The 14,682-nt window shown below is 46.6% G+C and overlaps 1 protein-coding gene across 4 annotated transcripts in view; it reads right to left on the bottom strand.

Moving 5' to 3' along the window:
* Window positions 1-1,473: 1,473 nt before the first annotated feature.
* Window positions 1,474-14,682, bottom strand: part of BCL6 (BCL6 transcription repressor) — a 51,464-nt gene continuing 38,255 nt past the window's right edge. For all 4 annotated transcript variants that reach the window (XM_069558164.1, XM_069558136.1, XM_069558154.1 and 1 more), the window contains exons 2-10: window positions 14,246-14,284; window positions 13,271-13,441; window positions 11,462-11,683; window positions 8,882-9,853; window positions 8,154-8,338; window positions 6,722-6,889; window positions 5,524-5,654; window positions 5,266-5,403; window positions 1,474-1,875 (exon numbers count right to left, since the gene is read on the bottom strand). In XM_069558164.1, coding sequence (XP_069414265.1) covers window positions 1,732-1,875; window positions 5,266-5,403; window positions 5,524-5,654; window positions 6,722-6,889; window positions 8,154-8,338; window positions 8,882-9,853; window positions 11,462-11,683; window positions 13,271-13,431 — 2,121 coding nt within the window. In that variant the 5' untranslated portion in view covers window positions 13,432-13,441; window positions 14,246-14,284 and the 3' untranslated portion in view covers window positions 1,474-1,731. The remainder of the gene's footprint in view (window positions 1,876-5,265; window positions 5,404-5,523; window positions 5,655-6,721; window positions 6,890-8,153; window positions 8,339-8,881; window positions 9,854-11,461; window positions 11,684-13,270; window positions 13,442-14,245; window positions 14,285-14,682) is intronic.

The raw sequence follows: 14,682 nt of genomic DNA, 5'->3' as shown, positions 1-14,682 counted from the left end.
CTTGGTGCAAAGAACGCTTCTGCAGGGATGGGGTTTGGCTTGGCCTATAGGGATTCATAAAGCTTCTATAGATGTCTATAGATGTCTATCCATCACCTAGCAGACAGCAAAAATCCTCCAAAAGCACCAAGGGTGAGGAAGGCAAGAGTCGAAGCTGAGGCTTCCCATACTGTCCTTGGACCCCAGGAGAGAGAAACTGTTTATGAAGCCAGGAGGCAAGATGAGCCTTCTCACTGCACAGAATGAGCAAACTCTCTAAGACTCAGAGGAGGAAAGGACCCACACATTGGTCTCAGAAGGGCTAGAACTGAGGTCACTCATTTTGAGTTCAGCCTAGAGCTCTGAGTGAAAAATAAAGTGAATGAAGACAGTTAAAAAAACAAAACAAAACAAAACAGAAAAAGGAGGGAACCAGCCAGAGATAAGAGGCAACAGGTCCATTCAAAATCCCCAACCTGGGCGCCACATGAGCAGAATATGGCATCTGCGGTCCATCCTTCTGCCAAGAGCTGAAGGCGGGCCCTGCCCAGCAACCAAATGCAAACCCCAGCCTCAGTCTTTCCCTGCCCTCCATGAGCACTGCCCACCCAGGTGAAGAGCTGGGGAACCAGACCCATTCAAGTCCTGACTCCAGCACAAGGAAAAAAATCCAGAACAAACCGATTTGACTTTTCAACATTTTATTCTTGTATTTGTACAGCTATATTTTACAACGCAGTAATGCAGTTTAGACACAGCCAAACCCTGTCTCCGGAGTAGTTATAACACAAGCATGACGCAGAATGTGATGAGACAAACATTCCCAAAGAGAGCTTAGTTAGTGACAACTCCAAGTCCCTGTGTCTGCCTACACTTCCAAAAGGGATGGCGCAGTCGTCCCCTGTTGAAAACTTCCATGAAAAAAGGCACCGTAGGACACGTTGTACAGGTATATACAAACCGATAACTAGAACAAAACTACACGTTTTTTCCTTCCACAGCTTTTTTTGTTCTTTTTGTTTGTTTAATACACACTTTGTAAATTGTAAACCTTCACTTGCAAAAAAATACAAATACACTGAGGCATTTTAGACAAAATATTTTCTTACTTATACAGATGCAATACTTAAAATAGTCTCTTAAGTGCTCTTTCTCAATAAAGATTCTCAGATCCGTGTCTGCCTGCAGATACAAAATCGAGCCTTTAACGCAGTTTTATATTTTTAATATATCTTTTTTAGGTTTATATATATTTATTTTATATATATATATTTATATATTTACAGCTCTGCCATATATTCCTTCACCTTTGGTTAAAAAAATTAAAGCCCTCTCTTTGATAACATACCGACGTCTCTTCTTTTAAAAGAATGCACATTTACATACAAAAGAAACATCTGATCCCACAAAACATATACATTCCTCATTTTGCAGACTAAGTCAAGTCAGAACTTTTGCGTACTTCCCCCGCTTTGATATATAAAATGATTTTGCTTTTTGCTGACATGGTTCGCCGTACACATAGGAGAAGAAGCAATATTATTTTCTTAAAGTTTTACGGCAGTGGGGGAAAGGGAGCTGCCTTGGCGCCCCATCCCCCGCCCCTCCCCCCACCCCGCCCCCGCCAGCTAGGATTTGCACTAGTGGATGAAAGAGGCACTACATCACGGGATGAACATTGTAAAGTGTTACAGTATCCTTTGGGTAGATTCCGAAAAGGGGCTCGAATGGAAAGCATCAACACTCCATGCTTCAGCAGGCTTTGGGGAGCTCCGGCGGCAGATCAGTGGCGGACACGCGGTATTGCACCTTGGTGTTGGTGATGGCGCCGTGCTTCTGGCGCAAGTGAAGACGGAGCTGACTTTTGTGACGGAAATGCAGGTTACACTTCTCGCACTGGGGGAGAACCAGAGGCAAACTGTTAAGTCATCCACTCAGGAAACGTGTCATTACTCAAGGACCTTGAGAAGGAGATTCTCCCTTCCAGGGATGGGGCAGGTGAGAGCCCACAGAAATGCTGGCTTCTGCTAAGGGACAAGTACACTTTGTGCAAATATCTCTTCCCTGCTTTCCAAAGTCTTGGTCACGCTCTTCCCCTGCTTGAGATTCATTTCCCTGCTCTAACTCAACAAATTCAAGTCTAAACCAAAAATGCAGTTCAGCTGCAAACTCTTCTAATTTTTAAAGTTTTCCTGAATCTTTCTAAGGTGAAAATAGTTCCTTTCCTTTGACCTCTGTAAGATTTCCAGCCTTGCCACTTAATGCCAAAAAGCCTTGGCATCCCAAAAATTATCATCCTTCTCAGATGCAGAATGCTTTGACAATGACGACTACTTCTCACTAAACTTTGTAATCTTCCCAGTACCTGTAAGTATACCTCTTAGGCAATTATGCAGTACATCTGAATATATTTGGACAAATGGATTAGAACAGTCTGAATTTTGCAAATGAAAATTCTGGAAATCTCAGATATGCTTTTAAAAGGCAGTTATATTCCTTTAACTTAGTGTATGTATCTTAGAGGGCTTCCCAGGTGGCACTAGTGGTAAAGAATCCACGTGCCAGTACAAGAGACTTTGGTTCAGTTCCTGGGTCAGGAAGATCCCCTGGAGGTGGGCATGGCAACCCACTCATTTTCTTGTCTGGAAAATCCCAAGGACAGAGAAGCCTAGCAGACTACAGTCCATTGGGTCACAAGCAGTCGGACACAACTGAAGTGACGGAGCACATCTGCACACATAGACCTCAGATCAGCTAACAAGCCATTAGCAAGTGAAGCTGTTTCTCGTTTTGATTCCAAGAATGGGTGATAATAATTTTAGTGGAAAAGTTCTTTAAAAATAAAGTGGATGACTAAATGTAATGTGGTACCCTGATATAATCCTGAAACAGAAAAATGTTTTAGGCAAAAACTGCTGCTGCTGCTAAGTTGCTTCTGTCGTGTCTGACTCTTTGTGACCCTAGTCCACCAGGCTCCTCTGTCCACGGGATTCTCCAGGCAAGAATACTGGAGTGGGTTGCCATGCCCTCCTCCAGGGGATCTTCCTGACCCAGGGACTGAACTTGCCTTTCCTGCATTGGCAGGATTCTTTACCACTAGCACCACCTGGGGAGCCCAAGTAAAAACTAAGAAAGTAAAAATAAAGTATGGATTCTAGTTAATAATAATATACCCAGTATGGATTCATTAGTTGTGGTTAATGTACCCTAGTTATAAGATTTAATAACAGGGGAAATTGCGTACATATGGTATCTCAGTGCTATCTTTGCAACTTTTCTACAAATCTAAAACTATTCTCTAATAAAACTATAATAAAATACATTCATATAGAGAATATGTCTTAAAGTAAAAATGGAAATAAACTTAGAAATAAAACAGGTGTGCAGTGAGTATAAAGAGCCCCAGTCTTGGGAGACAAGGGCCCCTCATACCTGTGCGACCCACTGCCATGTGCCCTGAGCATGGCATTTCTCTCTGAGCCTTGGCTTTCTTTCCTGTAAGGGACTGAGTCAGTACACTCTGAAGGTCGCTCAACTCTGATATCCTGTGTATCTAAATGTCCAGCAAATAATTATAACAGCAAATACATACCGGACTCTTACTATGCGGCAAGCACTGTTCTGAACACTTCCGGGAATCCATTAATTTAACATAACTGTGTGCAGTGAGCACTATTATCAGGCTCAGATGAGGAAATTAAGGTACTGAGAAGATAATTAATTTGCCCAAGAACAAAATCAGGTGAGAAGATATTCACTCAAGGAGCAATAAACAAGTGAATGAAAATAACCACCTTCTCAGGTTAACATTTTGATATGGGTTAACCATTCCTTTATTCAGCCTTGTGTCCATCACTACCTACAGAGATGTCATAAGTTCAGCAAAGCCAGCCTCACCTATAACAGTAGTTTCTACACTTGTAGGACATGGGATTCTTTTCTTCAAATTAAATGGAAACTGGAAAGGGAAACAGGCTGCTGTATCATTCCAGTCCTGCCCTGCAGGGTTTCAGAACCTCAGTGATTGAAACAGCACAGTTGGAAACCTGCTCATCTACCTCATTCTCACCATTTCATAGAGAAAGAAGACTACGGCCCAGTGAGAGGGTCGGGGTTTGCCCACAGCCTTAAAAAGGGTCACTGCCAAAGTCCAAATAAGAATGCAGATATCTCAGCTCCCTGGCCAGTATCTTTCTACTTTACAGCAGAGATCAGCAAGCTGTTTCTGTAAAGAGCCAGACAGTAAATATTTCACACTTGGTGGGCCTGACATGCTCTGACATAACTACTCAGCTCTGCACTGTAGCGTGAACACAGACAGAGACATACGTCAACAAATGAGCCTAGCTGTGTGCCAACAAAACCTTCTTTATGGACGTTGAAATTTAAATTTTATATAATTTGCATGTCATAAAATATTATTGATATTTTTAGCCATGTAAAAGTATAAAAACCGTTATTAGCTCATGGGATTTCAAAAATTAACCCATAAGCCATAGTTAGTCAAGACTCCACTCTAGAACACTGATTCCAGTGGCCTGATCATGGCCTCTTGCTTCTGGTCATTTGCAGCTGTCTTTTCTCTAGTTTTCTCCCCCTTTTATCACCACCTTTCTCTGGTTCCCCTCCTAGTCTGTGACTGCTTCTTTTCAAACACTTTAGCTCGTCTGAAGTAGACATCTAGCCCAGTTTAGGGACAGCTGGAAGCACTCAGTAAGTGTTTGTAGAAGGAATGACTGACTCTGATGTCTATGTAACCATAGTCCAGACCTCTTTCTTAAGGCCTGGATTACCTAGCCCAATACCCTCAACTTCAAAGATGAGCAAGCTAAGACTGATGCTGAAACTGAAGCTCCGATACTTTGGCCGTTTGGTGTGGAGAGCTTACTCACTGCAAAAGACCCTGATGCTGGGAAAGACTGAAAGCAAAGGAAGGGGGCGTCAGAGGATGCTAAGGTTAGATAGCGTCACTGACTCAATGAACATGAATTTGAGCTAACTCTGGGATATAGTGAAGAACAGGGAAGCCTGGCATGCTTCCGTCTATGGGGTCACAAAGAGCAGGCCATGACTCAGCAACTGCACAACAACAACCACAAACTAAGACTCAGGCCAACCTCAAGCTGGTTGTCTTTGAAAATCAGACTGAGATCTGGTTTTAGGACCATGAGAGTTCAGTGGTCATCCCACTGCATGCCTGAGATTGAAGCGAGCAGTCCTGTGGCCCCAGCCCTCCACCTCCCCGCCCCTCCCAGGCCAGCCAGTGGCCACAAGAGGCTCACGTACATGGTAAGGTTTCTCTCCTGTGTGGATTCGCAGGTGGCTCTTCAGAGTCTGAAGGTGCCGGAATCGGGTGCCACAGATTTCACAGGGATAGGGCTTCTCGCCAGTGTGGATGAGCACATGGGCACGGAGGTGGGCCACCTGCATGGAAGAGCGAAGAGCAAACAAACTGAGAGGCTTGGTTGAGGTGGGCTGCAGACCCCCTGAAGCCTCTTATCAGCACACTGGGTTGGGGGTCCTTGGCCCACGCCCCCTGCTCACCTGGACAAATCTGGCTCCGCATGTTTCGCATTTGTAGGGCTTCTCTCCAGAGTGAATTCGGGTGTGGGTTTTCAGGTTGGCCGGTCGGTTGAACTGGGCCCCGCAAATGTTACAACGATAGGGTTTCTCACCTGTTGCAGAGAGAACAGGAAAGCCATAATTAGAGAAAGTTCCCACAGTCCCTGAGCCCTGGATTGCAAAGCAATTGGCCCTTCCTTGTGCCACTTCGGCTTTCCTTCCCTTGGAAAGGGTCAGAGAGAGGTGTCAGGGACCTGCCACCCCTACCTGCTACCCCTCTCTTACACACACATCAGCACACCTCACCCATGACCGGGGTCAAGAAGCAGGTGGTGATATGGAGGAGGAGAGACAGTGTCAGGCATGGGTCAGGGAGGAACTGAGGTCCCAGGAACCAGCTTTGTCATCAGGATGATCTAACTTCAGGATGTGGATATGTTACTTGCCTTCTCTGGGCCTCTCTGGCACAGAGGGATGAGTTGAGATGACCCAGGAAGGCTCTGCTAGCTCTTCCCTTGGGTAAGGCTGATTCAGTCAACCCATTCCTCAGAGAGGTAACACTCAGGCTGCTCTAGTTTCTGTCTTTGAGAAAAAACATGCTTTTCCTTTCTGCTTGCGGCAACTACAGCTGGATTCTATTTGCAAGAGAGGTGGGGTCTGAGTTGGAGTAGATGCTCAAACAGAGGAAACCAATAGAAGGGCCACGTCTTCCTTCATGGAAAGTTTCTGGGATAATGGGCCCATTTAAAATCCCAGGAGAGAGGCAACTTTGGACAACAATCAGGTTATGAGATGCTACCTGGTGAAGGAATGTGAGCTGATAAGGAACAAGCCCTTGGAGAGACTGGAGAGGCTTTAGTGTTTTTCTGGTTTATAAACACCAACCTGTCTCTGCCTCTCTCAGCCAAGGTTCATCCCCTGTATAGTAAGACGAACACTTCTGACCCCAGTGAAGGTGAAGCAACACAGAGCATCTCAAAGGAAAGACAAAGGGAACACAGAATGGCTGGGTCACTAAGCCGAGACGTGACAGGCCAGGCCTAGACTCAGGCCAGGACAATCCCTGCTCCCTACCTCACCCCACCAGGCCCCAAAGCCCCACGCTGCTTTCTCTAGAATCCTTGCCCTGTTCTGCCCCGGGGAACCCTGGCGAGCTTGGGGATGGGTTACAGAGCCATACCCGTGTGGACAGTCTTGTGGCTGGCGAGGTTGCCCTTGTAGCGGAAGGAGGCCTGGCAGCGGTCACACTTGTAGGGTTTGTCACTGTGGGTCTGCAGCGTGTGCCTCTTGAGGGAAGCCTCCTCAGAAAAGCGGCAGTCACACTCATTGCAGAAGAAGGCCCCATTCTCTGTTGGAGGGTGAGGGGAACACCAGGGTCAGCATGTCAAGAAAGGGAGGTGGGGCTCCACGGCCTCTCCTCTGGAGCCACCCCCAGGGCCAAACTGAGCCCCCAGTGCCCCGTCTGCCCATTGTTCATGGGAGCCCAGAGCAAAGGGCCTGTGAGAATTCCCTCTTTCTTAGTGTTTAGGGTCTCAGTCATGGAATCGAGGAAGGAGACAGATTCAAATATTAAGGTAGAAAAGGGAAACTCACACCCAAGGTACCCACATGGCCTGTACCAGCTTACATTCATGCACAGAAGCCCTCAGATAAGACAGCCTCTGTCTGTGTCTCTATCTTCAAAATCAAGATAATAAACCCCTGTCCTGCCTACCTCACAGAAGCATGTTGTATAACATCAAGCATCACAGGAATGTAAGATACGAATCTCAGAGTCAAAAATACTTTGAGGTCATCGAAGGAGGAATTAACAATGACTGTGGTCACCCTTGTGCCCATCTAGACTTTATGTCTCCCAAGCACTTCTGAGATAGGGAGACAAAAGATGATGGTGGGCGTAGAAACAGAGGCCCAGAGAAAAAGAACTGGAGTGTAGAGCGAACAGCCAGGGAGCCAGGATGGGACAGTCCCTCCCTGCTCTCCCAACTATTGGCCCATGGCCCTGTGCCAAGCCTCTCAGTATAAGGAACTCATCTTTTTCTTTTGTCTTAACAATTTGGAAATGACATATCATGGTGACTTTACCCCTAAAAGAAGTATTGCTGGGCTACCCTACTGGAGCTAGAGCTGGGGGAAGAGGGGAAAACTGGGGGTGCCAATCACAAACTATCCAAAAATGTAAATTAACAATCTGTTCAGTGAATCAAATTCAGCTAATATTAACTGAGTGCCTACTCCGTGCTAGACTCATTAGGCCCTGTGGAAAACACAAGCATGAATAAGGCAGATGCTTCTCTTTCTAGAATGTACAGTCTAGCAAGGTGAACTAGTATGCATACAATCAGTTTGGGTCCAGAAGGCCTGAGAAGGCTCTGGAAGCTAGTGGTAGCCAGCCTCATTGAGAGCTGTGTGATCCTTCTCTATTCCCCAAGAATAACTCAGATTCTTTATCCCTTGCTTTGGTCAGTTTCATTCCCTACATAAGGTCTCCAAGAGTGGGAATCTTGGCTGGTGAGTTAAATGCCAATGGACTTCCAATGAGGGGCTCCTTCCAATCAGTGAATAGACACACAAACCTCTGGAGCAGAGACCAGGGCAGGGAAGGGACTCACCGCAGCTGGAATCTGAGTACTCAGACTGGGTCTCTCCCAGCTCCTCGGGGAACGTGGGGCCAGCGGCATGCAGGCACATCTCTGCGTGCTGCGGGGACTGTGAGCCGCAGGACGTGCACTTGGGGGGGTGCAGGTATAGCGGCGAGTGGCTCTCGCTGCTGCTTCGGGGGGAGCCAGTCAGGGACCTGTGGGTAGGAGGAAAGGGCCTCAGCAGATGGAGCAGGGCAGAGTTTCCACCTGGCCTCCATGCATCCCTCTTCCCTGTGCTCAGGGCAGCCCAGAGGCCACTTGAGATCAGGAACCACAGAGTTACTCATCCCCAAGCCTCCCTTCAAACAGCGGACATACCAAGATCACCGATGGGGGTCACACGGAGCCCAAACCTCACTCCCAGGCTCAGTTCCCTCCCCTTGGTGCTGCTGTCCATGGCCATCCTCCGTCCAAGACAGCAGGAGGATGCCCCGTGCCATACCGAGACCAAGACCTCAGGAGCTTAGGATTCTTGCTCATCTACCATGGAGGGGAAATTCTCTCTCTCACTATGAAAATATACTGAAGCTTAAGGACCTTCCTTACTTAGGCTAATTCAGTCAATAGGCTTTAGCCCACACCTCCAGTACATTCAGCATGTCAGACAAGAGAACACAACCTCTGCATCCATCAGAAGTGAGTCCAGAACCCTGCTCAGGTAAGCCCTGGCCCCAAGTCCCAACTGCCTCTGAAATCACCTGTTGACGATGTTGTTGAGCCGGCTGGCCTGTGGGATGGTGGAGTCTTCTGCACTGGTGCTGAGCTTAATTGGGGACTGGAGATCAAGGGTATCGGGCTCCATGGGTGGCTGGCAGGCTGGCGGGGCAGCATAGGCTCGAGGGGAAAGGCGGCCCAGCTCTGCCTGCTCAGGCCCCTCCGGTTTGGCATTCTGGTTGAGACTGTTGAGCACGATGAACTTGTACTTCTTCCAGTTGCAGGCTTTGGGGTCAGTGGGGCTCTTGGCCGGTGGGGACCCAGAGGTCTGGAGGATGCAGGCGTTCTTGCTGCTACAGGACTCCGTGGGTGAGTTGGGCTGGCAGTCAGACTTCTGGGGACTCTGTGGGCTAACCAGACCCTTCCTGTTCAGGGGTGCATTGGGGGGCTCGAAATGCAGGGCAATCTCATCTTCCGAGGAGGGCCGCTCTTCCTCCTTGCCGGCCTTGTCACAGGGGAAGTATGGGGCACTCCGGGCTGAGGGTGCAGCAGGCTTGGGGCCCTCGGCCACACTGTAGTGCATGTCACTCCGCGCCTCCTCAGGAGCCGCCTCCTTGGGCGAGTAGATGGTGCTGTGGCACACTCCGGGGGAGATCTCCATGGCTGGCCGACTGTACTCACTGGGCACTGGCCTGGCACTGTCGCAGGGGAGGGCCCGATCCTTGGGGAAGGGGTTGGCTATAGGCATTCGGGCATCCCGGAGCTCCTCATCAGAGAAAAGGAAGCTGCTGACTGGAAGGTGGCCATACACAGGGTATGAGGCTGGTGGTGTGGACAGGCCATTGTACAAGCTGGGGGCAAAGGCTCTGCTCTCACATCCAGGGGCATTCCTCAGTGGCAGGCTGTTCTCTACCACCTCCCGGCCCCGATAGGCCATGATGTCCTGGGGCATCAGCATGCGGCTGTTGAGGAAGTCTTCACGGGGAGGCTTGATGGCAGGAACCATCTCTGCTTCACTGCAGGAGGGAAACAGAGAGAAGACCCCGGCCTCCTAATCAGAACCTTCCGAGTGACACTGGCCTATGAAACCCACACAGGCGTGGGGGTCAGCTAGACATAGGCAAAGTGGCCCTGGACTACGGAAACACTTGTAGTTACAAGGCAGTTCTGCTAAAAGTCTAGCAATCTAGCCCAGAGAAGCTAAGTGAATTAGCCACACAATCAGTGCCTGTTCAGGTGTGATTTTGTGTAAGTCCCATATGTTTGTATACATGTGAATCTCTAACTATTCTGCTATTATAAAATGGAAAGCTTTTGGAGCCCTTATCTCATTTCATCACTACAGAATCCTGCAAGGAAGGTTGAGAAGGCATTATTGTTTCCGTTTTACACATGTGAAACCTGAGCTTCAGGGATGAAGTTTAGCATGAGTATAGATGAGTATAGCATGAGTATAGCATGCTGGTGTCACATGTTTGGAGGGGGGTCATTGTCAAACTGGTGCTTGTGAAGAAGGAACTCACCCTGTGAGATGCCTGGAGTCACAGGGAAGTTTCCTTTTGGAGAAGAGGCAGCAGGTGCCAGGGTGGGAAGCCCTGGCTCTGCAGCAACAGAACCTGGTTTCTAGTCCCCGTGGTGCCACTCAGCAGCTCCGTGACCTGGAGCTAGTTACTGAAGGCTCCAGCACAAGGCTGGACCCAGGGAAAGCACTTATAAATGATCTTGCCACCATGATCACCCACAGGAGACAAAGAGCTCAAGCTGCCTGTACTTGAAGGGACATTACGTGGGCGAAAAGTGGGCCCGCTCTGTCTGATTGCAGTTAACAGAGGTAGAACCAAGGAATGAAGGTTAAAGGAGCCAGATTTCAACTTTCAAACTGTCCAAGGTAGAACTGCGTGGTTCTGGGAACAATGAGTTCCTTGCTCCTGGAGATGTTCAAACAGAGGCTGGAAACCTTTCTGTTGGAGAAGGGCTACGATCACCCTAGAGAAGCTAAATCAAATGATTCTACAGAAGTCAAGGCCTAAGTGTCTGTTACACTTAGCAAAGCTCTTCACTTTTTTGGCTCTCAGGTTTCTCATCTTTCAGTGACTGTCCTATCTCACCAGATCCCAGGTAGGGGGTTAGACCCAGTGAACCCAATGTAATTCAGTAAACATTCTCTAGTTTAGGAGCAGAGTGACATAAGAGATGAGTATAGCAGCCAACAATCCAGTGGGGGAACTAAGTATGTAAACAGTTACAATGGAAGCCTAAAGGAGAACAAAAACACGCATGCAAATAGTGAAAGAGAAGCAAAGTCTAACAGGAATACAAAGGGCTCTGGGAAACAACTGAAAAGCTGTGGAAAGAGCAAAGTGATTATTGCACAGTGAAGAAGCTGGCATCCGGGCATGGTCAACAGGATGGGTGGGAGGAAAGGGTCAATCAAGTGAATGGAAGGAAGCAAGAAGTGGGGATGCACATGGCATATCTGAATAGCAGGAGTGTGCAAAAGCAATGGAAAGTAGGCTGTGGCGTATCACAGAGGATTATTTTTTCTACATTCATGCACTATCAAGGGCCACTGATCTTTTGTGATCCCCTCCATCTCCAAGGCCTCCATCCGGGTGGCAGCTCACCTGGCCTTGATGAACTTCCGGCAAGTGTCCACAACATGCTCCATCTGAAGGTACATAGCTGTGGCCATCACGGCCATGATGTTGCCCTCCCGCAGATTGAGCCGAGATGTGTACATGAAGTCCAGGAGGATGCAGAACCCCTCCGGGTTGATCTCAGGATCCAGATTGATCACACTGAGGTTGCATTTCAACTGGTCTGTGAAGATGCTGTAGAACAGGCCACTGTAAAACAAAGGAATGTCTCACTATAGTAGACATCAATTACAGAAACTGTCATCAATTATGGTTAGCAGGGGGCGCTAAGCCCCTTTTCCCTGGACCTAGCTCTGGACCTTCCATGCAAGTTAACAATAGCTGCCATTCATGGAGAGTTTACTCAATGCCAGAGAGTCATTAAGCACTTTATGTCTACTCTCCTGTGTTTCTCACAACCTTATAAGATAGATTCTATCCTTCTCTCCGTTTTCAAATGGGGGAACTAAGATCAAAGAGGTCAAGTAATTTTCTCAAAGTCACAGAACCTATATTCCTTTTGGTCTTCATTGCACAGATTACCAGAGTTAAATTTAGCACTCATTTGCAGTAACTATTTTTAGTTTACTTCTTTGGGATAAGCATTTCCTTTCTTGCTCCACCACATTATCCTTATTCTAAAAATCTTATTGCATTTTTTAGAAGCAAATTGGGTATTGATGACAAACAAATAAAATGATACCTATATCTATAGTTTACTGATTTTCTAAAAGTCCATAGATTATTTTCTAAAAGTCCATCACAAGGTCAATACTCCCAGGAGAGCCAAGTCAGTGTCAAGCTATACCTCCTGGTACCATGATGTCAGGTTCAGGAAAGAGCATGCAGGGAGAGGCCAGAATTCTGGACTGTCATCTGGATTCTACTCTTCCTGAGCATGTTGCCAGAAATGAGCTAGACTTACTAGACTTTAGTAAGTAACTATGAAACCTTGGGTAAGGGACTTCACTTCTCTGTGCCTTGGTTTCCTTATCTGCAAGCAGGAATGACAATGTCTCCCTTACACAGTTGTGGCAAGCATGAAAATGTAAAGGGGACAAACTGATGCCTGAACACAGTAAGCATTTGGTTAGTATCATCTATTATTTTAACTCTCTATAAACTTTACCACTATTTTTTTTAAAGGTGCTTGTTGTAGATGTTCTGTATGTCCTCTACTTGCAATCAAGATTCCTGACTCTCATCAGCTCACCTATAAACATCTTCATCTTATCATCTATAAAATAGAGCTAATCATGCCATCCATAATATAGGCCACTTTGAAAATCCAGGGAGGTTATGGAGTGTAAAACTGCTCTGAACATTTGAAACACTTGACAAATATGAAGAATTAGCCAGCTCACTTTCACCAACTTAGATATTCTCTGAAACACCCACGGAAATATAATCATAGTATAAATAAATACAATCACAGGAAAAAAGAGCAAAAGATCTCAAGGTAACTTGCTAGAAATATTTTAAAACTCACTTTCACTTTTCATTTTTTTCCCATTGGTTAATTAAAGTCATCCCGTTTGCCCTAAACACATCTCTTCTGGAGACAGCATCTGATTTCTTCTCCCTCTATTCCCACAGAATGGAAACGCTTTCTTTTCTAAAAGTGTATTCATTCATTTGCTGCCTGGGAACCCACTCTGCCAGGCCATGTGCTGGGGACCTAGAGACAAATGAGATGTGGCCCCAAACACTGCGAGAGGCCCCCACCCTCCACCCTGGCAGCCAGCACCTTTGCTCCCATTATATCCATCATCTGCCTTCTACTTCCAGACCCCTTACCTGCAGGCCATGAGGACCGTCTTATGGGCTCTAAACTGCTCCCGGCTCACCACTATGACAACATCAGTCAAGATGTCACGGCTCCGGAGGCGATTAAGGTTGAGAAGAACATCACTGGCATGGCGGGTGAACTGGATACAGCTGTCAGCCGGCGAGGCCATTTTTCTTCACCTGAAAGAAAAGGTCAAAATCCTGTTAGTCCTCCAGAACCTGTTTCCTTCTTACCAGGAGTGTGAGAGCAGGTGATTCAGCCTGCTCCCTTGTGTTTGCTTTTGAACAACTCATGGCCCACCTCTGGGCATTTCTCTTCATGTCTATACTAGGAGATAATCATCTTTACCTGACTTGTTAATAGAAAACCCTATAGGGGAAAGAGGAAGGGAATGAGTATTTGTTGAACGTTTTTTCCACATACCAAACGCACCGCCAACATTGAGAGGCAGTGAGTGAATGACAGGGGAGAGAAAGCATGCTTTGAAGGTTAGCACGTGGGCCATACCTTTCACAGGCTGTATAACTTGAAACAGGTTGTTTTACGATGTCTGGGCTTCAGTTTCCCCAAATGGGGAGTACTAATTCCTCTGCAGTGGTAAAACTTAGAGATATGTGCCTGGTCCACACTAGATTCTCAAAAATCATAGCTATTCTCATCAGTATCTCCTCTCATCATCCTAGCCACCATCTGTCTCTCCCCTGCTAAACTTCAGAATTGTCAGAATGCAACTGTCAGAACTGCTGGTGCATAGTAGGCAGCAAAATTACTGTGAACCAAGCAACAAGTAAGGTCACATGACAGTGTTAAGATAGTCAAATGCAGGGGCAAAGGGGGGCGGGTGGTGGGTGTGATGGAGAGGCAATCAGCTGTCCTTCCTCTCATCTAAAGAAAAGTGGCACTGTTCACAGACACATGCACTGGCAATTCAAAAGAAACAGTTTGTCCACAAAACTGTAAATCGTATAATTCAATTTACTTACCCAGTGCCTTGATTCACAGTCTAAAATTTTGCTTAAAACCTGCAGGGAAGAGAAAAACCAAGCAGAAATTGATTTAATGAATGTAAGATTGTCCACTATAGTCTTATTTTAGGACACACATATTTAGTTTTACTCTGATAGTTGCAGCCTGCCAGCTGGTGCGGTTTTACCACAAGTGAGCAAACACTTTATCCAGCTCGGCTCTTACAGAAACAACAGGCACCCGAAGCTACGCGACAATAATGTTTTTACCTTGAGTACTCAGAATACAATTTCATACATTAATTACATACGTGTATACAAATTTAATTCCTTTTTCAAAGTAAAAAATGTATGCCATCCAAAGGTAATTGAGTTTATGGGAAAGAAAAAAAATAAGAAAAGTGATTCTTTCAATATTAATGAAATGATCCTTAGGGGCCTAAAAACTCCGGATG

Source organism: Ovis canadensis, chromosome 1 (assembly GCF_042477335.2).
Source record: "Ovis canadensis isolate MfBH-ARS-UI-01 breed Bighorn chromosome 1, ARS-UI_OviCan_v2, whole genome shotgun sequence".
NCBI lineage: Eukaryota > Metazoa > Chordata > Mammalia > Artiodactyla > Bovidae > Ovis > Ovis canadensis.
Note: the sequence above shows the minus strand (reverse complement) of the source record. Positions and strands in the feature narration are given on the sequence as shown.